Source organism: Macrobrachium nipponense, chromosome 8, assembly GCF_015104395.2.
Source record: "Macrobrachium nipponense isolate FS-2020 chromosome 8, ASM1510439v2, whole genome shotgun sequence".
Taxonomy (NCBI): domain Eukaryota; kingdom Metazoa; phylum Arthropoda; class Malacostraca; order Decapoda; family Palaemonidae; genus Macrobrachium; species Macrobrachium nipponense.
Window position 1 is genome coordinate 98,583,909 of NC_087203.1, and position 22,500 is coordinate 98,606,408.

At 35.8% G+C, this 22,500-nt stretch overlaps 1 protein-coding gene across 6 annotated transcripts in view; it reads left to right on the top strand.

Moving 5' to 3' along the window:
• Positions 1–22,500, top strand: part of LOC135222925 (uncharacterized) — a 343,175-nt gene that overhangs the window by 297,272 nt on the left and 23,403 nt on the right. For all 6 annotated transcript variants that reach the window (XM_064261356.1, XM_064261360.1, XM_064261362.1 and 3 more), the window contains 2 exons: positions 5,895–6,003; positions 17,968–18,111. In XM_064261356.1, the coding sequence (XP_064117426.1) occupies positions 5,895–6,003; positions 17,968–18,111 (253 nt within the window). The remainder of the gene's footprint in view (positions 1–5,894; positions 6,004–17,967; positions 18,112–22,500) is intronic.

Below are 22,500 nucleotides of genomic sequence, written 5' to 3' on the forward strand. Positions count from 1 at the left end.
GGAACATGCATCTATGTGAACACTCGAGAGAGACTGATAGTTTCCAGCCCTGTGATTGGCTTATCAACAGCCAATCAGGTGCACCTAGACATCAGATGCACGGTTGATGTGAATCTACTATAGTAACTAATGTGCATAGATTCTGTTATAAAAGAAATCAAAAGAAATGAAATTTTGTTTTATTAATGTAAGTATGGTCGTTGTTAATCAGTTTTATGTGAAACCATCATGAAAAATGTTTCCAGTAGATATCTAATATACAGAATAAAAACAAAAGGATCAAGAGAAAATGTAAGGGGATCCATCCGTCCTCGTCATTATTCTAATGCATGAAATTGAATCTCTTACCGTCTTCATCATAGGAAATCAGATATAGCCAGACGTCGCCTTGATTTTGCCTCCTTACTGGTTATAAAACTGTTCTTTTACCTGAAACAAAATATATATTTTCACAGTTCCTCCATAAGACCCCTCGTTGTCCTGAGTGAAAATTTAAAATGGTTGCCATGGCGACCAGTTGCCTTCGCTCAAGAATTTCATCCCCATTTCATATTATAACGTCGTCGTTGAGTTCAATATTCCTTCCATATAATCTTTATTCTCAAGATATTCTTGAGTTGAAATATCCTTTTTTTTATCTTTATCATAATGTTATTCTTTTGTTGAAATGCCCCTTTTTTATTATAATCTTTATTCTCAAGTCATTCTAGAGTTAAAATATCATTTTTTATAATCTCAATCATCAAGTTATTCCTTAGTTAAAATATCCCTTTTTTATCATCTTTATTCTCACGTTATTCTTTAGTTAAAATATCCCTTTTTTATCATCTTTATTCTCGCGTTATTCTTTAGTTAAAATATCCCTTTTTTATCATCTTTATTCTCAAGTCATTCTTGAATTAAAATATCCTATTTTTATCTTCTTTATCATCAAATTATTCTTTAGTTGAAATATCCCTTTTTTATGAGCCCAAGCCATTTTTGTTCCCTTTTCGTTACCGTAAAGACTATTTCAACTTCCCATCGCAGCTTTATTTTGTTCATTTTCCCTTCCGATCCTCCAGCGTGTACCCTTTTGCGTTCCAGGGAAATCCTTTCTCTCTCCCTATTATCCTGCGATGTAATTCCAGACATCCGGCAGCCTTCTTTTTCATCCTTTATTCTTCCAGGTCTTTCCAAAGCTTTTCGATCTGTTGCTCTCCATAATTTATCCACGCTAACCTTTTTCAGCCACAGTATATCATTTTCTCGTCTCATTCATTCATTTCTCTTCTGTATTCTTCCATTTTATTGTGTTTTATTCTACATTTGATGACCTCATTTAGCGTAGTCTATGGCACTTTCCATTTCCCATTAGTCTGTCTTTATGTAGCTTCATGTGATCAAGAGTCAACAACATTCTTTCTCTTCGTTTCACGTCTATTGACCTTTTTAGTTTTCCTTAATTTTTACTCTTTTCTAGCCGTCTCTTCTCCTTAAATCCAGTTAACCCATATCCAGTACTTGTTCATCCAACTATAAATTTTAATCACTCAAACTCTCATTTATTCTTATCCTTTTGATCATTCTAACCTCTTTCCATTCCATTTCAGCTGTATCCATTATTTTGATAGTTTTATCTCCTTCACCCTGTCCACTCTCCTACTTTCCGCCTTCCACCTTTTACTTTTCAGCCTTGTTCTTCCTTTTTCAGTATCTTGGTTTATCCAGCACTTACCAAGACTTGCTCCTTTATTCAGTCTTTCTTCTCCTGAAAATATATTTGTATGTTATTGTTAGCCTTTATTCATCTTTAATCCGGTGTTCTATTTTGAATATTCTTAAGTTTAACCTCTGTCTAATACTTCGGATAATTTTATCATTATAATTTCCTCATCTTATTATTAAACTATTCTCCTTGAAGAATCTGCATTTTTTTAAGTCTTCCATTTTTATTGCTTAAAGCTATTCATCCTTTTTCCATTACCAAACCATTTGTAACTGTAACAAATCTGACCTCTTTCCAGTGCTTTTCATCCTTAATCTAGTTTTTCTAATTTTTCTCACCTTTGAACTCTCTCTCTCTCTCTCTCTCTCTCTCTCTCTCTCTCTCTCTCTCTCTCTCTCTCTCTCTCTCTTATTTATTTATTTATTTATTAGCTTTACAACCCATTTTTGGCTTATTTTTCAGTTCTGTTCTTCCTTAATGTCACCATCCTATTATATTCTTATACTTCAGTATTATCAATTCAAGCTCAATTAAACTTCTACGTTAAATGTTTTAAATTTGGCCATCCTTGAAATGTATGTAAAAATGCAACGCTTTGAGTTTTGTTCTTTAAGCATATTTTTGCCATTCTTGCCCTGCCTTATCTGTGTTACATTTTGCCCAACAAAGCCATTGCTGAAGTCTTGGGTCCTTTTGCTTATTTGGCCATTGGGCAAATTCATTCCCTTCAGTTGTTTTCCCTTCTACCCCATCCATATCCTGTTGCCTCATGCCACCACTAGTTACAGTTTCCCGTCGTTCAGTTTTAGTTCATGCGGTGAACTGTAGGCATTACCTAAGGTTCTTTGTAGCGTGCTTTCGCCCCCCCCCCCCCCCACCCAGCTGCAACCCATTTCGTACCTGTTACTGTACCTCCTTTCACATTCTCTTTCTTCCATCTTACTTTCCACCCTCTCCTAACAATTGATTCATAGCTCAACTGCCAGGTTTTCCTGCTGTTACACCTTTCAAGCCTTTTACTGTCAATTTCAGTTTCAGCTCTTAATGACCTCGTAGATCCCAGTGCTTGGCCTTTGGCCTAAATTCTATATCCAATTCAATTCAAATCAATTTTGGTGTTCTTTTCCATAACCGTTTTCCGCTGTCTTTCACCCAAATAAATCCCATCCGCTGTTGTAAGACAGGTTCCGTTATTAATTCAACCCGATTGTACTCATACAAGAATTCCAACCGACTTCTCAAAGGTTCTTGCATCATCCGAATGAATTGATTCGAACCTGCTTCGTCGGCACTTCTTTATGATCCAAAACCGTAATCCTGTCCCTTTAAATCCTTATCATCATCTATTCCGATTTCTTTCTAAATCCTCGACGATTATTCTACACCTGTTTATTTCCTGGTATTAGTTTTTTTTTTCGTTTAAAGTATTTTTATCTCTTTAGCTGTACGTTATACCAAACATTTTATTTGCCTTTTTATCAGAATTGTGCTTACTTCATTTCTTTTACCCCCCCCCCCTATTTTTTTTTAATCGGTATCTTTCTCCGTGCATCCCCTTCGTCTATGTTTTCATCGCAACATTTTTTTTTTTCTCATTTCCATGTAAACACATTTAACACACCCCCCCTTTAAATTTGCCTCTTATTTTATCCAGCAAATTATGAGAGCCTTTACGAGAGCCTGTATCCAGAAAATGATCCTATTTTTGGAATTTGCGAAATATCGGTTTACTCAGTTTACAGTTGAATTCAGAATTCATGTGCAGCCGTTTTCCATCCATTACCAATGTCTCTTACCTCATAAATAGTCTTCCAACGCATTGACAGTCGTCGCGTCGAATCAATTTCCCCCATTTGACTCATTCAGGCATTCCGGGGCACTCCGACCCCATTTGACATTTTGAATATCCTCCAACACCTTCAGCCTCGACTTCTCCCTCTTCCCTTTGCAGTTATAACGATCTTCCCGTCGTAAATGTAACGATCTTCCCACCTCTTCCTCGGTATAACGACTGTCTTCCCACCCCCTTCCTTCCCCCCACCCTTTGCAAGCGTAACTCTAAACCTCGTCACTTATTCCCAGACGCCCCTCGGGCCTCGGCATTGTGTTTCCGAGGCATAGAATGTTCTCCATCCAATTTAGCCTCGCGGATGTCCAAAGCAGAGATAGACCCTCGTCGAAATTGAGGGAGAAGAAAGAAAGAAAAAAAGTGTTTGAGATAGAGAAGGGGATAATGAATGGGATTCTCTTATCTTGTAATTGCGGACGAAGAACCAGAATGAAGGCTCTGAAATAAAACAGGTTGAAGTTCCAGTAAGGGAAGATTATCTTTATTTGTACGAGTTTGTACGAATTATAATTGTTCCCAGAAGAAAATTGGATCAGAGGACACTGGAGAGAGAGAGAGAGAGAGAGAGAGAGAGAGAGAGAGAGAGAGAGAGAGAGAGAGAGACCTAAGTTAGCGGTCCCTTGAAAACAATACTTCTCTGGGAGTTTTTCGTATGTGACTTTTTTTATCTCCTGTAGTGAAAGGTCTTCTGCCTTTGCCAAAGCCGTACAAGACTCTTTTTAGTATTTCGATATTTTATATTTTCGTTATTTTATATTCTCTGTATTTTCTCACTTCTTTATTTTCTATTTTTGTTATAAATCCCAAGGGCCGTTCGACTTTCCTCAGCCTTGCAGTATGTGCATTTTGTTCATTTTTTACTTGTTTCGACCGAGTTTGAAAAGATAGGGAAGAACGAAGGGAAAAATGAAGATAAGAGGAAGAGAAGAGGGAAGGGCCCCAACCACTGAAGGGCCACTTGCAAGTCCTTCATCCCAGCGTTATCTTGATTGCCTAGTCTGTGAAAATGGGAATAGAAACGTTGATAAGAATGCAATTTCAGTTTCGTGGTTGAAATACTGTTTTATCCCTTTAAAATGGCCTGAAGATTTATTGTGTTTATATTTTCGTTTGGCACCGAGAAATTTTGAACATTCTCTCTCTCTCTCTCTCTCTCTCTCTCTCTCTCTCTCTCTCTCTCTCTCTCTCTCTCTCTCTCTCTCTCTCTCTCTCTCTCTCGGACTAGATCGAGCGCCAAGTATCTATTGATTTCCATCAACGGCAGAATTACCGAGGCTCGTTCACTAAGATTATCCTATCAACGATAATCAATTCTGTAGTGCAGTCTGTCGGGAGAAGTCTTACCGAATACTTCAAGTGGATTGCAGAATCTGAGGAAATGTCATATTTTCTCTAAAAGAAAATTATCGAGATTTGTGTAACTTTACTAACTCTTATGAAGAGGTAAGTGATTTGATGGTATTTCCCCTTAAAAATCTGTGGTGTTTATGAATTCCAAGATTTTATCAGCGCATGATAAAACTGGTTGACGAAGCTCAGTGACAAGATTCCGCAGATTTAGCACACCACATTTTACTGAAGGAATATTTGACCAACTGATTATTTTCTCAATATCTCTCTTAAGTTTAACCTTAGTCGAGAATTATTTACAGTTATCGATTGTGTCACTGGAGTTAGAAGACTGAAAATTATAGGTTTTAGTGACGTCAGTACACGTATACGTGCGGGCATCCAAGCTCAATCACCCGCGCTTCCCCCCCCCCCCCCCCCCCCCCAACATCAGTTACTTAAAATTATGCTCGTGAATGCAAACGTAGTCCAACACCGATACTCTGTGGAAGTCGCCAAAACAGGGTGTTTATTGTTTCTTTTCAAGTTCATATAATTCAGTATAAATAATATATATAATAGTATATATAATATATATTAATATTATATATATATAATATATGTATATATGTGTGTGTGTGTGTTACTATATACATTATGCATATATATTATATATTCATTATATATATATATATATATATATATATATAATATATATATATATATATATATATATACGTGTGTGTTGTATTATACACTGTATATATATACATATAATATATGTATATATATATATTATATATATATATATAATATATATATATATATTATTATATATATATGGGTGTGTGTGTGTGTGCGTGTGTACATAAGTACATACATATGCACGTATACTAAAATAGTGTCTCTCGTCTTTACACTTGATGCAGTTTGTTTTTGGGTCCTGCCACTGAAGCAAGACGTTCAATTTCGTTCGCATATTTAACGAGTCTTTCCTTCCCCGTACAGGACTTACGCCCGAGGAGGGGGGATGCTGCGCATGGACCCCGAGGAACTGGCGGAGAAGGAGAGACGGAAAAGGCAGGCCGAGGAGACCCAGAGGATAATCAAACAACAGGTAGGAGGAGCAGCAACTCCTTTCAAGAAAAGTCCTTCTTCCTTCATAGGAATATCAAAAGAGGAAAAAAGCTTTTATTGGAACTGCAACCTGGGGTTTGCAAATCAGTTTTCAAAGATTAATGAGTGGGTTGGTGAAAATGTATTTTAGTCTGCTGAAAAGGAGAAAGTACGATTAAAATAGTGATGGTTAACTTAATCACACCCAATACGATTTAAACCAGTTGGATATTATTCGCGGAATAATCCCTCTGTAATTAATTGAATTTGATTTATTACCAAATCAGTATCTGGTCATTGATGGTACAGGTCGAAGTACAGAGGACCTTTGAATTGAAGCTTTATACTATTTATGAATATGCACTCATGATCATCGGTGTAGGAAGCTCTAAAAGCCCCCTCCATGTGGACTTGGCAATGTTAAAGATCATAGTCACGAAAAGGAAGTTTGTTTTATGAATATTTGAACAACTCTACATTTACTTTCCTACTTTGATCAAGAATTAGGAATCCAAGGCGTACAAAAATGGTAAGAGTGTATCTAGGTCCTTCTAGTAGATACATATTACAACCAGCTTTTCCAAGTCGATCTTGAATGATAAGAGGAAATATGTAAATGTTCGTTTGTCACATTTACCGTCGAGAATTGAAAATGCTGTTGAAGGAGATGGGCTCGTGTTGGATCAATAGGAGAAGCAGGGATGCAAGACTCAACAAGTAATGTCTGAATTAAAGCAATAGAAAACAAAGCCACTGGAATCGGCAAACCATTAGGCACATATAAAAGCAGGCTCACCGAATCTTTTTTTAAGTAGTATATAAATTTAGATTTAAGATCAAAAGCAGAATGACGCCAGCATAAGATTTGACCTAGATTTTTAAAGTCCATGAGATGTGTATGTCGTAACAGAGTAGATTTTTAAAAATAAAAGAAGAATGCAATTAGGGAGAGACTTATAGTACATTAGTTCAAAGAAGAGGTGGCGTAAAATTGGTTACGTTCCTAGTGATGTGAATTTTTAAGACAAAGAGCGTAATGCAGAAATTGGTTACGTTCGTAGGCATGTGCATTTTTTAAGAAAAAGAACGTAAAGTATATTAGAATCTTAAGGTTAGTAAAAATTGATAAGAGCAAAGAGCCAAGTGTTAGAATCTACCAGTACAGATCATGGACGCACTAGTCGCTGAATTGAATGCAGTTTAGGCAGACATGAAAGAGGTGACTTCAAGAATAAGAATTCTTTGTATAAATTATTTTTACTTATCCATTTTATATAAAGATGGATATCTAGAAAACAATGAATTCAGTACCATATATCAGTCACTCTTCATGTTGCAAAGTAACAATAAAAGTATCATGTTTCTCTTTTATCTTATTTTCCAGCGTGAAGAGTAAATGATTCACAGTACTGAGTTACTAGTTTATCAACTCTCAATCTTTAACTAAAATGAATAAATAAAAATATATATTTATACAAGGCTCATTCTAATCCTTGGAAAAAGGAAATATTCGATAATATCAGCGTAAGCTCTTTATTCTTGTTTAATCTTGCATGCATAAATAAGCAACGAAATTCTGGCGGTTTAAATCCATGGACTCAGATATTTCAAAAACACGTTTCACGTGTTGTGACAAAACCGCCGAATTGAGTTGGTATACACTTTTGTTTTTACAGTTCCCCGGTCCATATCCGTTTTCAGTTCCCATCAAAACAATTCAGGAAATACTCTTTGCATGTAACGCAGACAGTTTAGTGGGCAAACAGAATGTAAATTGTTGTGTCTACACATTTGTTGCCAGGATCGAGTGCATAAATGCCGCAACCGTTTAGCAATGGAGAGACCAACTGATTTTAGTATACTCGAATGCACATACTATATATATATATATATATATATATATATATATATATATATATATATAGTATATATATATATATATATATATATATATATATATTTGTATGCATATATATAATTTGGATGCATTTAAAGGTGCCATGTAGTTATAGATCGCAAAATACAGCCTGGTTAAGCATTGTCAGTCGAATCCAGTATCATGGTTTGTGTGTAATAGTGAGGCGAGTTGAACCTATATATATAGGTGCGTGTGTATGTGTGTATATATAAATATATATAATTTATTTCAAATGAACGTCCTATTCATGGGAAGCTTGGATTTCACTCGATGGCTCCTGTAGGCCTGTTGCATATGAATAAGGTTCTTCTTCAGAATAATAATAACAATAACGATAAATAGTTTTAGATATGTGTGCGGTTTTGCGCGCGTGTGTGTTTGTATGTGTGACCTCTTTGCAAATCATAGTATATCATACACCCAATGATGGTCCTTTGCTCCTGACACCATTTTCAAAGGCATTCTTGTAGAATAACCTATGGCCTAAATAAAAACCATTTTCCTTACCACATTCCCTTTCCAATAATGGGTTCTTGCTGAAAGATTATCAGCCAAATACAGTGCTTTGCTGGTGATAATGTTGCGTGCAATTCAAGTTTCTCAGTGAATAGTAATGACTTTATCTCTCTCTCTCTCTCTCTCTCTCTCTCTCTCTCTCTCTCTCTCTCCTCTATATTGAATCATCCCTCATATATGTTTAATATTGGCTCTGTCCCCATTCCGCTGAGTGACCTAAATGAAAGATCCTTTTTTTTTTTTTTTTTTTTTTTTTGTCGAGGGGAATCCTACGAGTGTTGTTGAAGTGAATAATTAATAAGGTTACGCCCATGCGGTCGGCTAAGTCTACTCCGCTTAGCTCATGCCATTGCATGACTGTCTCATACAGTATGAAGAATTTATTACCAGCCTTTGGCATTATACTTTCATTCTTTCGCATTATTCCAGATTTACCTCGAGGTATTTTTTTTTTTTTTTTGTTTTTTTTTTTTTTGTCTGGGGGGACGATATTTACGCTAATTAGGGATTAATTATAAGAATCGAGGTAATGAATTTCTCTCATTATGTTATACAGTATAAGGTTGGGAAATAAGTTACCCCGTGGAGATACATTAATATGACCCTGCCCTGTGAAAATTCACGATGATTTGTTGCCGGGTGGGTTGCTATGTCTAAATATTAGTGCGTGTGTGATGTAACGTCTGTTGTATGTTTTTGGAATTTATGCCCAGGTGGATTTGTTTTCGATTTCTGCCAAGTTGACCGTCTCGCATTCCTTCAGGTTTTGCCAGACTATTGATTGATAAGCATGCTACATTGACAATCGATCAGGTCGGTGACTTCTCAAAGAAAATTGATCTACACATTTACATTGTCTAGATTGGAAGCATTTTCAACTTTCTTATTGCATAATGGGTATTAGTTTAACCTTAGTATAGTTTTGATTTATAAGTGTTGCGCATCAACGCTGTTGAGATCAATAGTTTGCTCTTTGTCAAGTAAGTACGCCAGTAAATGACTTTCGAGATGAGGTAGAGACGTAAATGATGTTTTGTTAAAGCTGACTGCAGGGGCTAAAAGGAATTTTTTATTTTGCGAATTGGAGTACATTGTTGTTTTGAATTTTTTTTCCCCGAAGTAAATGATGACAGGCCTTGTAATAGTTTATCAAGACCTTGTACGCCTTAGGTTTACATCTGAAAGTAAAAGTTAACCTGCAACTGATGCTCTCTCTCTCTCTCTCTCTCTCTCTCTCTCTCTCTCTCTGTTCGTGTGTGATTACTTCCACTTTACTGCTCCTTTGTCTCTCATTCTTTTTTTCGGTGTCCCTTTGGAATTTTCTCATGCAGTTGATCCCTTGGAATCCTGCTACCTAACCTTCTCTCTCTCTCTCTCTCTCTCTCTCTCTCTCTCTCTCTGCTTGTCTGTTTGTCGTCACTTGAAAACTATTTCATTGTCAAGACAGTTTAGTCCTCCATTTTCATTACTATATTCCACTTCTTTGCCACCGTAATAAACTTTCTTTCCTTTTGAATTTTTTTATTTTTATACAAGATGGTAAGTGGAATTATGTAAATTCTTTAAACACTTGTCTACATAACTTTTAACGTCGAAACTTTTATACTTCATCAAACTAGGTCATTTTTCCGTATTGTTTTTCTTTTTTACGTTTACAAATATCTCTGGAATGTTGTCAGTTCTTGATGCAATAGTAATCTCAGTTTTGCGTGTCTACAAGTCTCATTTTTATCACTCGAATGTGTTTGTCTTTCTTCAAAATCAAATAGCTCTAAGATTCTTTGTCAGTGTTCCAAAAAAAGATTCCTCTAAATGACACGAGGATAGACCTCATATGTTTATGCTGTTAAGAAATCTCCCTGAGATTGTCGATTCGTCATCCCGTTATTAGAATTTATTTTTTTATTTATTTATTTATTTATTTATTTTTGCGAGTGCAGATATTACTTATTCAACAACGTAACTATTTTTAGTCATAAATCTATACTATTTTAGATTTTCAAAAACTGTTATGTCAACTTCGTTTATTTCGGAAGCGTTAAACGACCTATTCATAACCTTGAAGGAATTTTTCCACGCTTACAAGCAGAAACGCCTGCTTTTTATTCGTCCGTGTTAGTGTCGCATAAGCAAAAAGAATGAGGTAATAACATCCGCGAACCAGATGTAAGAGAAGAGATTTATTACCGGCCATGAAAACTAGGACAAATTACGCCACAGCCCTGATCGCTTAATTCTTACGAGACAGGCGAGCTGACGTACGTAATGCACACTCGTGCCCTGGTAATTCGATGCTCGAAATATAAATGCGACCTTAGGCAAACACGGTCGTGCGGTATGCCTTGCGGTAAATGATACAATCCTGTTCGTGTTTTGCAGACTCGCTAACTCAGAAACCGACACACACACACACACACACACACACACACACACACCACACACACACCCACACACACACATATATATATATATATATATATATATATATATATATATATATATATATATATATAGGCCATATACATCATACATGCACAGCACATATATATGTATATAGTTTAATATATATACATGGTACATACGTACATACACAAATATACACACATATATTTGTGTTGTGTATGTATGTGAGTGTCTGTGTATGTATGTGTGTAGTAATACACTACAGGATTGACAATAAACAACCTTTACAACCTCCGATGTAGAAGGCTAAAACAAAACAGCAGATTGTATAAAAAAAAATTTGGTTCTGTATGTTGCCTTTAAATCTCAACAATGATGTCGAAAAGGAGACATATTTTTCTCTTTACTTTTATTTTCATGAGTATTTGAAAATATTTCTCTTCAATCTATACGTTTAAGTGCATACATTCTCTTCTGTGGGACCTTGCTTAGTAAGTGCATGACTTTTCTCAGTCTACTCCATAACGATGTGTGTGTTATGAGTGACAGTGGTAACAATATTATCAATTACTGCTATAAGCTGGATTAGGTCAGGCTAGCTAGAACCACTGATAAAGATGAATCATAAATTACAGTATTTTCAATGAATTCATGGGTTGAATAAAGTTTGGGGTATTTTCTAGACCACGTATCTTCTTGACCTTTACTGTCAGGATTTCTGAGCCAGGTTAATCTTCGTGGAGTTATTTCCTTTGTCTAAACATTTTGCACCTTTTCCAGTTCTTGACCTTGAAAGAGTATTTACGGAGGGAATCAAGGTATACAAAGAAACTCACAAAAGAAAGGATATACGTTGATTTGCCTTTGTGGCTGATGACAGAAATATCTCACATTTTTTTCTTTCTTTTTTTGTGGCTGGTAAAGGAAAAAGTAATTTATTTGAATGTCAAATTTCAATGTTGTATGAATCATTCTTTTGTTTTGCACTATTAGATAAAGCAGTTTCGTACAATGTCTGTCCTGATAATGTCTAACTAAGTACTCTCTCATAATTGTCCAGATATTCGTTTAATAACCAATAGGAGAAATTATTAACAAACAAAACTACTTTTAACTTTAAACATGGCTTTTGTTTACTTCCTTTGTGGAAATTTTTTCACAAAGTAATATATGAAAGTGCTCTTACATTACGACGAAACGAGGCTGAATATGAGCCAGTTAAACGTTTATTCTTGCTCTTAAACGAGAATAATTGCGAGATATATTATGTTACTTCACTGAAAAGACATTATCACGATTTTTACTGTTAATTGCCCTGCTTTCTTATTCCTCATTTTAACAAAGACAGAGGAACCTTTGAGAAAAAGAAAAGATGGGTTTGGGGGGAGGTGGCATGAGGGGAAGGGGCGTGTTGTGAGGGGGGGGGGGAGGAGTTGGGGGTGGGGAGGCCAGACATCTGAGACCAGGGTGACATCTTTTCAGGAGGAAAGAGTCATAAAAGCTCTCGGTTTGCTTAGCATGTTGAATACCTTTTATGATTCCAGGAGTATAAAGTTATCCCATGCGTGTGTGCCACCCTGTTCCAAGGGTAAGGGTTAAGTGAGAGAGAGAGAGAGAGAGAGAGAGAGAGAGAGAGAGAGAGAGAGAGAGAGAGAGAGAGAGAGAGAGAGGCCCTTTTTTCGGATCATCGCCTTGAATACTTCGTAGGAAGTTCGTATTTGAGATAAAATTGAAATGCAATATTGGGTAGACAAACTGCTTTTGCTCACGCTGATATTAAGGAGATTCCCTTGTTTACATTTTAATTTTTTTTCTAAAAAAAATTATTGACCTTCTCCAGGGAGAACTTGAGGGTATTTTTATGATAGGTTTTGATTCCATAAAAGAAAAATTGCCCCATTTTCGCTTTTTGTCTAATATAAATGTTATTTATTCAAAAGGAACCGTTACGCCTCTTTTCATCTCGGCTGTTATGATTTCGGCAACTTGTATGGAAACAGTGGACGTCTTTTAACACTTAGCTGTACTTGATGCAAGTCGCGTCTGAAGTGTCGATTAAACTGACATTAACCGTTGCCAGCCTCTTTTCAAAGTTCCAAAACGACCTGCGTCAAAGGCGGTTGCAGCGGAGCATTCCCTCCCCATTTATGAGCTAGGACCCCTAAAACAGGCTTAGTCACGGCAAGGTACGCAGGGACATGGACCTAATTCTAGGCTTATCCTGAGCACGCAATTATCGGGAGTGCTTGGAATTGGGTAAAGTCTCTCAGAACACGTCATAGAATTTGGGGTCACCTAAAAAGGGACGCAGTTAGAAAATTGATGAATTTTTGCATGAGAATCAAATGTAAATAATCGATCAATCATGGTTTTGATGTGTGATATAATGTTGAAGATAATAGATTTTCATTGTGTTATGATTGCATGGGTTCTCTGTCATGAGCTTGAGGTTAGTTTATGGGTTGGATTTTAGCTCAGCTGAGCGGAAAACGTTGCCCATTTTAGGTAGACCTTCATGCAATTTTCTGTTTGTAGGTGTGACTTCTCCAACACTGGGATCAACTTCAACCAGACTTGACACTAAGCATCCTTGGGTGAAAGGGGTTGTCAGTTTATTCAAAGAGCTTGCCACGCCCCTCTCAATTGTTAGAAAAGTACGAGTAAAGAAAAGGTTTGGGTAATTTAATAATCACCTTCAGAACTGTTGGGTCAGAAATGACAAGAGTTACGTAAGTGTTTCCTTATGTAGAATAGATGCAAGTTTGTTCAAATCATAACCATCCCCCATCCCCCATCCAGGCCAGTACCCAGCCACCAACAACATTTGCCCAGAGTTTCCTAGTAGGAATAGTAGGACAAACCTTTAAGGAAAATTCTTCTCAAAACAACAGGAAAATCATGTCGTGAAATATAGATTCATGTTTCTTCAAACCAGGCCCGCAGGCGCCAGGGCCGGTCCGCACTAAATTCAGAATTTTACTAAGGAACATATAGAAAAAAAATCTTGGATATTTATTCACGAATAGTGCAAGGTGGATCTTATGAGCACTGTAACCCCCATGAGCCTCTTGTTTGTTATTCCAGCAATGCACACAATTTAAAGGAGTATATCGCCCAAGGTGACATCGGTAAATTTCTGAAAATCTTATTTGTGCCAGGAACGATCTCTCTCTCTCTCTCTCTCTCTCTCTCTCTCTCTCTCTCTCTCTCTCTCTCTCTCTCTCTCTCTCTCTCTCTCTCTCTCTCTCTCTCACAGAAGATGTGCAAATAAGTAATGTACCCTATTCATGCTGTATACGTACAGTGATTATATAAAGATATCTACATTTATTATAATACGCAGTATGAATGTAAACATTATCGTGTACGTCTGCTCACAGATTGTCATTATGCGCTGATAAGGACTGTAATTTTAAGCAGGGAACCTCCTCTTCCTTGATACCGCTGACTAAAATAGCGCTGTACATTAAGACTCTGTGAAGTGAAGGTGAATTTTAATCAAAAGACATGATACATGGTCTGCTGTTAATGACTTTGCTTTACAGGAGAAATCCCAGGAAACCAGGAATAGTCGCAGTTGCTTCGGGTGATAATTATGAGAGCCGCTACCCCTCTCCCGCTCACAACCCCCCCCCCTCCCCCAGCCCTTTACTTCCCTTTTGATAGAGGATTAAAACACTGAACCTTATTAAGGAAGTGTAGTATGCTACAGACCAGGTTTTGAAAGTATTTTAAATGAATTGGTAAGGTGATCATCCGGACTTTCTTTTGAAATATTAGTGAAATAAATATCTCTCTCTCTCTCTCTCTCTCTCTCTCAGGTCCTCTCTTCTCACTCGTCATCCTCTCCTCTCTCGCTCTATCTCTCTCTCCTCTCATCTCTCTCTGCCTCTCCTCTCTCTCTCATACGGAAGCCCAGAGAGATTTAGTCAGCCGGAAGGGTTGCGAATTTCCAAGCACTAAGTTATAGGGCTAAGCTAATGGCTTCAACAGACATGCATTACTGCCGGGCCAACTTTAGTGGGCAAGTTACTGGTGCATAAAGACATGCTAGAAACCTGACTGGGTCAACATAAAAGGTTACCTCTAAAGACTCCTGTGAATGACAGGTCATCATGCCCAGAGAGTGAAATGACCTTGGCCAGAAATTTTTATGCTAGTAAGTGCCTGGCGGAAATGATTAAACAGTGACCCAAAACTGGACCACGTCAACTGAAGAAATTACCTGATGAAACTTTTCCCAGGATGTAATGCACAATTCCCTGTGACCTAAATAACTCATCCCCGTGGCTTCATTTTCATATCTCGGTCATCTTCTGTCTTCTATTTCTTATCCAAGTAGGTCTGGATCTTTCAATGCCATTGGTGCCAAGTGGAGCGCAATTCAGCCTCTCTCAGGGTATCATTTCTCACTTTTTCCTTCCATCTGACTCACTGAAAACTGTCTTGAAATCAACAAAGCCTTTTATATAGTTTCATTGTCCCACCATGATTCACATCCATTTAGCAATATAGAATAATATATGAATATTGGTAACGTACTATACGTAAATTTCCTGCGGTAATGTACAAGAGCCAGAAGTCACCTTACTTGGTATACCCCTCACAACAAATGTTTGCTTAGCAGAAGAAAATCCGTTGCGTTTTGAAACTAGTCTCAAAATGTCATATATTATACATGCATGCCTTGTCAGAAATAAACATTGCCAGAATTATTTTGTGCTGTCATAAAGCGAACTTTTATTCGAGATTGTACGAATCGTCCAATATTACTGCATGTGTGATAACCCGTCTGAATACACACACACACACACACACACACACACACACACACACACACACACACACACACACACATATATATATATATATATATATATATATATATATATATATATATATATATATATATATGAATATATGCAGAAGCTAGGTACTATGTCGTACCTCTAGTAAATGGGGATGCAATCCACAATGATGTAAAATCCTGTACAAGAAATATATATATTTTAAACTACAGAAGGATTTTACATCATTGTGGATTGTATCCCCATATATATGTGTGTGTGTATATATGTATGTATATACATTTCATGCGTTTAAGAAAATATTTAATCAAAACAAAAGGTAGAATCTTTTACCATACGCCATGGAAATTTCAGTTTATGGCCCCTGCAGATATGACCTCTTGCGTTTTATTACACAGGACCAAATTGTGGGACGCATGTACGCCGTGGCTGGTATTTCGTGTACGTGTTCACGTACACATATACGGATGGATTGAAAACTCTCTCTCTCTCTCTCTCTCTCTCTCTCTCTCTCTCTCTCTCTCTCTCTCCTCACTCTTGTAGACGTCAAATAGATTTGAGCGGCCATGCTTTGAAAAAAGAAAGACAAAAGTAATAATAACGTTCCTGAATAGGAAAAATTTATGGTCCATCCCAAAATGGGGACTTAATGAGAAACCCACTTTTTGGATTGAAGATATTTTATTTAATCAATTATTACTTGTTTACAGGAAAACGTCGCTTGAGGCGTGATGGTAGACATAATAGAGATAAGGATCCTTTTGACTCACTTTGTTCATCTAAGTATTTCTACGCCAACGGTTATGGGAATCGGCCTCTTGGGTGGTGTTAGCGAAGCGAATGTGGAGACTATTGGGGCGGTTGAAGCATCATAAATATTAACGAAATTGGACGCCTGGTGGAAAAACTTGCAAGAATAACATATATGAAGACTCAGGAGTGATCTTCTCTTACGTTGTTATGAAGGGGGCCGGGGATGCGGCCTAAAGCTTATAAAAATTTTATATTATTAAAATAATTTGCTTCCAAATATACAGAGAGCTTTCTTAATCTCTGTTATTAATTTATTGGTAGTATTTCGGAACACATTCAAACAAACTTCGTCAAAAAGAATGGCCGTCTGGATACTCATTCGGGAAATTGAGAAATTGCAGCATAAACTCAACGGCACCCAGAGGGGCATTCTTTCTAATGGAAGTTTACTCATTATTATTATTATTATTATTATTATTATTATTATTATTATTATTATTATTATTATTATAGAGATTGATAAGGGGAACCGAACAGATTCTCGAAAGCTATCATTGCTGTTTTTTTAATTTAAATATATGTACATTTACGTAACTGTGCATTTGTTTCTCCATTTGAAGACTCGTGCTACTATGAGGATTTTTTTTTCATTTTCGGAGGGGACACCGTTGGTTTTTTTACTCTCACAAGGAACTTTGTGAATACCGGAAATTATGATAATTATTACTAACCACAGACCGCACCGCGGGTGAATAGAAACCTTGAACCGAGAAAGTTTTCCACATGATATAGAGCCCCTTCTGCATCAGGGGAAAAGAGATGGTATCGAGAAGTTCTCCCCAAAGAATATTTCCAAGACCCGCCGACTTGAGCGAGGTAATCAGACGTCCAGAATCCAGTTGGAATTCTTCGGCTTCTTCCCTTCTTTCTTTTCGGTTTTTTTATTGATATTTCCCAGATGAAAAGAAAGGGCAAATCTAGCCGGTCTTTGTGGGATAGAAAAGGCCCCGATTCGCATTGAAACGTGAAGGCTGATCTTTGTACTGAAAAGAGAGAGAGAGAAAGCAAAGGTTCCAGAGTGACACCACTTGTAATCTTTCGACTAAACGACTGTGGTTATCATTAGGCGATGAATTTTATTTTATTTTCGCACATAGGTATTTTATGTATAGCACAGTGGCAGCGTAAAGCTACCACTCCTATATTTTGTATGATATCTGTTTGCAGATAAAGTTTCGCACTACACTTCACATTTAATGTGAATATGTGTATTATCCCCTACCAATACAATTATATATGTGTTGATCAACCCCTTAACATGTTTTGTTAAGAAGAATATCCATTAATATACTCTCACATAAGACATAATTTTTCAGTAATACATTTTTACATGTGTAAACCGATGTAGAACATCATGATGTTCTAATGATGACTTCTTGCTTCTAGATCCAGGAAATAAGAAAAATGTTCTCAAAGAAACGCCTCCACTTTTTTGTGTATAAGACTTTACAGGTAGACACCGGAAAAGACTTTCCTTTCAAGAAATTTTTTTTCCTTCTTTTCACAGCTGGAAGACAAGAAGCGACAAAGGGCCGTAGAGGAAGAGAGGGAGAGAAAAGAGGCGGCCTTGTGGGAGGAAAGAGTCAAGGAGCAGCAGGAGAAAGAAGCCAGGGAATACATGGAGGAGATGAGGAAGAAACGGGAGAAAGAGGTATGTACGTCAGTGTGTGTCCGTGTATGTGTGTGTGTGTATATATATACATATATATATATATATATATATATATATATATATATATATATATATATATATATATGCCTTTGAAGTCAGAGTCTTGTAGGTTGTTAACGCCATATATATCTTGCATATACATATGTATATATACTACATATATATATATATATATATATATATATATATATATTATATATATATATATATATATATATATATATATATATGTACGTCAGTTGTGTCTATATATATATAATATATAATATAGTATATATATATATATATAATATATTATATATATATACTTGCATATACGTATGTATGTATGTATATATATATATATATATATATATATATATATATATATATATTATATATATAGATAGATAGATATATATATGTGTGTGTTATTTATTAATGCATTTGAAGTAAGAGTTGTTGGCTGTTAACGCTATAGGTCACGTTTTTGTTTTTATTTCATATAACATTTTGTCCATTTGGGGTTTTTTTTTTTTTTGGGAAAACTAAAGCCCTTTGGTTATCTATAATTCTGTTTTTTTTCATCTGTCGCAGCCGCCTGTGGTGTTTTGTATGGTAACACTGCGTCCGGGCTTTAGACAGTTACATTCAGCTTACATTCAACGATTATAATAATATCCTATTTCGAATATTAACGGTGTAATTCGCATACAGTAAATTATTAAAACACTTTTCAGTTGCAAATGTACACCCAGATATTCTTTTATTTACCTAAAACTTACACAGCGTAACCATCTAAAGCCCTGGGACGCAGTGTTACCATACAAAAACACCACAGGTGGATGGACAGATGAAAAAAAACAGAGTATAGTAGTGAGTATTCTGTACTCATTTGATACAAGTGCAGAAATGTTAATAACCCACTTTTCCAAGTGTCTGAACATTAGGTGTACAAATAAATGCATAAAGTTCATAGATACGAGACAACTCTTGTAGGGTAACGAATACATAAGGATATTATTTGTAATAATGACCCAAAGCTCTGATGAAAAAATATTCCATGAAGGTCAGAGGTGCTAAGGAATATACATAAGCCTGCGCGCAGATTTTGAACTTTTTTTATTTCTTAGTGCTGGGATTATTAAAGTGAAAGAGTGAGTGAAGGGGATGCATTGTGGCAGGATGGGAACTTTGATTTAGACACGAGTCATTGTGAATAGTGAATATGTGATTTAGACACGAGTTACTGTGAATATGTGGATATGAAAGAAGAATTCCTTAGGTTTAATATCCTTAGGCTAAATAAAAAGGTTTGATGGCGCTTTAGCGAGTAGAAATAGCTGTCATGGTAATATAAAGTGTCAGGTTTAAGGCAAGCATCATTTGAGGGTGAAAGGCTCACATGAAAATAAACAGAAATAGGATGGTTAAAGATTGTCCCAAAGATATATAGCATTTTTATCTAAGTGAACTCCATCAGAAGTGTAAGTACTCTGTCAAAGGTAAACTTAGTTATTGAGCGTAACTTTTATACTCACTTTTATTAAAATGTTTCCTAAGCAGCTAGGATTGAAATTCATCACAAAGAAATTTGCACATAAAAAGTTGACAGTTGAATACAGGTGGCCCTTCCTTCCTTCCAAGTGAATAGTAACAAATCCATCCCCAAAAATGGGAGCAGATCACTCCAAAAGGCATATGAGAGGAACATCCTGGAAGTCCGATATTTCTTTCGAAATTAAAATCAAATCTTCTTTTGTCGTATATTTTAGTTGTAACTCTGTTACTGATCATTTTAAATTGTGTATCTAAGAATGAGGTCACATTAAACAATATACCAGTATTGTTTAAATTAAAAAATGTCAAGGTCTAATTATATCTTAATCTGTTCTCCATAAGGTCAATAACTATGGATTTATTTTCAGAGAGATACAAATTTAAATTAGGTATATTTGGATTCCATAGCATCCATAAGGATGCCTGTTATTTATCGATATACTACTATCTTGTTAATGAATTAAGTGAAATATGACTCATACCAAATTACAAATATTGACAAGAGTGAATGTGCTAAAAGCAATTATATTAAAGCTGTGGTATATTTCCAAGTCTGATTTGAAAGACTTATCAGGTTGTGCCACAGTACAGCTAATATCTTCATGTGGCAGAATAGTATCGAGTAGTGAGATCAAAGGTAGTTCTCTTAAAATTACCAGGACCTTTATGATTTCAATTACACATACATACATATATACACACATAAATACATACACGCATGTACATATATAAATATATATACATATTATATGTATATGAATAATCATACATAGATAAATGAATATATGTAAATATATATATATATATATATATATATATATATGTATATATGTATGTATGTATGTATGTATGTATATATATATATATATATATATATATATATATATATATATATATATATATATAACAAAATATTTTATAAGATTTGTCAGTTCATGTCAAAAGTAAGGAGAAAAAAGACGGGGCATATGCATATATGTAATATATATATATATATATATATATATATATATATATATATATATATATATATATATATATATGTGTGTGTGTGTGTGTGTGTGTGTGTGTGTGTGTGTGTGTATGTTTATGTATGTATACACACACAATATTTCTAAAGATTTGTCAGTTCATGTCAAACTTAGGTGAAAAACAGAGAGACAGTTTATGGTTCAAAGGGCGTGTTGACTGAGAGCAACTTTCTGGCGGAGTCATATTGTGAGAGAAGTTTCTCTGAGAAAAAGTTGAGAAGGCTGAGACGCGTGAGTGTCAAAAAAAGAAAAAAAAAAAAGCCAGCAGAGGGTGACACTCGGGAAAAATCATAGAGTGAGCTTGCCTTTCGAAGGTGACAGTATGGAGACTGGTTTATACTCAGTTAATTTTATGACTACTGGTGCTGTTTCTCTCGGTTATTTTACCGATATTGTTGTTTTTTACATTTTTTGCTATCTCAGTTGTTATGATATTTTAGACTCAACAGGAGCTTTACTTATTAGTCAGTCTTTTGTAAAATTAGCCCAGTGTACTTTACACAAAGATCTCTATTATAAAACCTATGTGAGTCATCACATTTTTCATCTTTGATATCTTTTAATGTTAATATTTTGGTTGTAGCCTTTTAACTATGGAGAAATTAAAATTCATGCACTCTAGAAAACTGGAAGCTCTATACTAACTAGTATTTCTTTGTGGTTTTTGCTACCCCAGTGGGCTTCTCAACTTTTTGTGTAATATTTTTTGCACATTAAACTACCATATTCTACACACACTACATCTTTTGATTTTTATAACCTTTTATTATGGCCCTGAATGGCCTTCTTGGCACCAGCGCTTTGGATTCAAGTTATTATCATTTTATTAATAGGAACCCCTAAATCTTTTCCTGCTTAATTTAATCAATACTACCTTCTCTTTGTGTATTTTTAATTGATTGTGCCTGTCCACAAATAGACAACAGTTTCCAAAATATTTTATTTACAAACATGTACAACATAGCATGTATTAATATGCAACATATGCAGTTTACTTGGTGTCTCTGATTCCTTGGATGGATACTGTCTTAGTGTATTGGTTTAATGCATAAACAGTCCCACATATCTAAATGTTTCCCACTTCCAGATTATTTCCATCATTTTTTAAAATTTTCTTTCTCGTCTTAACGACGTGATTTACTAATAAACCAAACACTCACTCCTCTTATGAAAGTGTTTTCTGTTGGTAGTCCCAGTCGTAGGAAAATTTGCAAAACAAATCAGGTGCGAGATTCACTGTGTACATCAGTAAAGGAATCTGATATGCTGGTCACGTCTTGTATTCATATTCCTTCGCCCCATATTCCGGGAGAGAAAGAGGACAAGGAGAAGAGGAAGAAGAAAGAGAAAGCTATTAAAAGAGGACAAGGGGAGAGAAAGAGAGAGGAAAGTCTCTTTAGTTCCCAACGGGAGTTTGATAGAAAGGAGAGAGAAAAATACATACGCTTATTTTTCCTATTTCTTTCCTGCCGGTTTCCTAGGAATTGAGATCAATGCTGCCTTTTCGCCGAGGAGAAATCTGTATACAGGCGGAGGTTCTCTGGGAACTCCTTTTTCATTCCCATAAAAGCATCGAAATTCATCCCTGGAATTGTCTCTCCCACTTATATAAAAATAGTAACATAATACGGGATTTAGTGTTCCTTTTACGAAGCCTAATCTTCAAAAGGGTTTGATGCCATATGATGAATGCTTTTGAGTATCTTTTCTTCAGAATCTTCAGCCTTAAAAAATATCTTGTATATTTGGGAAATATGGAGATGTAAAGCGTTACACCTGAATGCTTCCAAATTTAGCT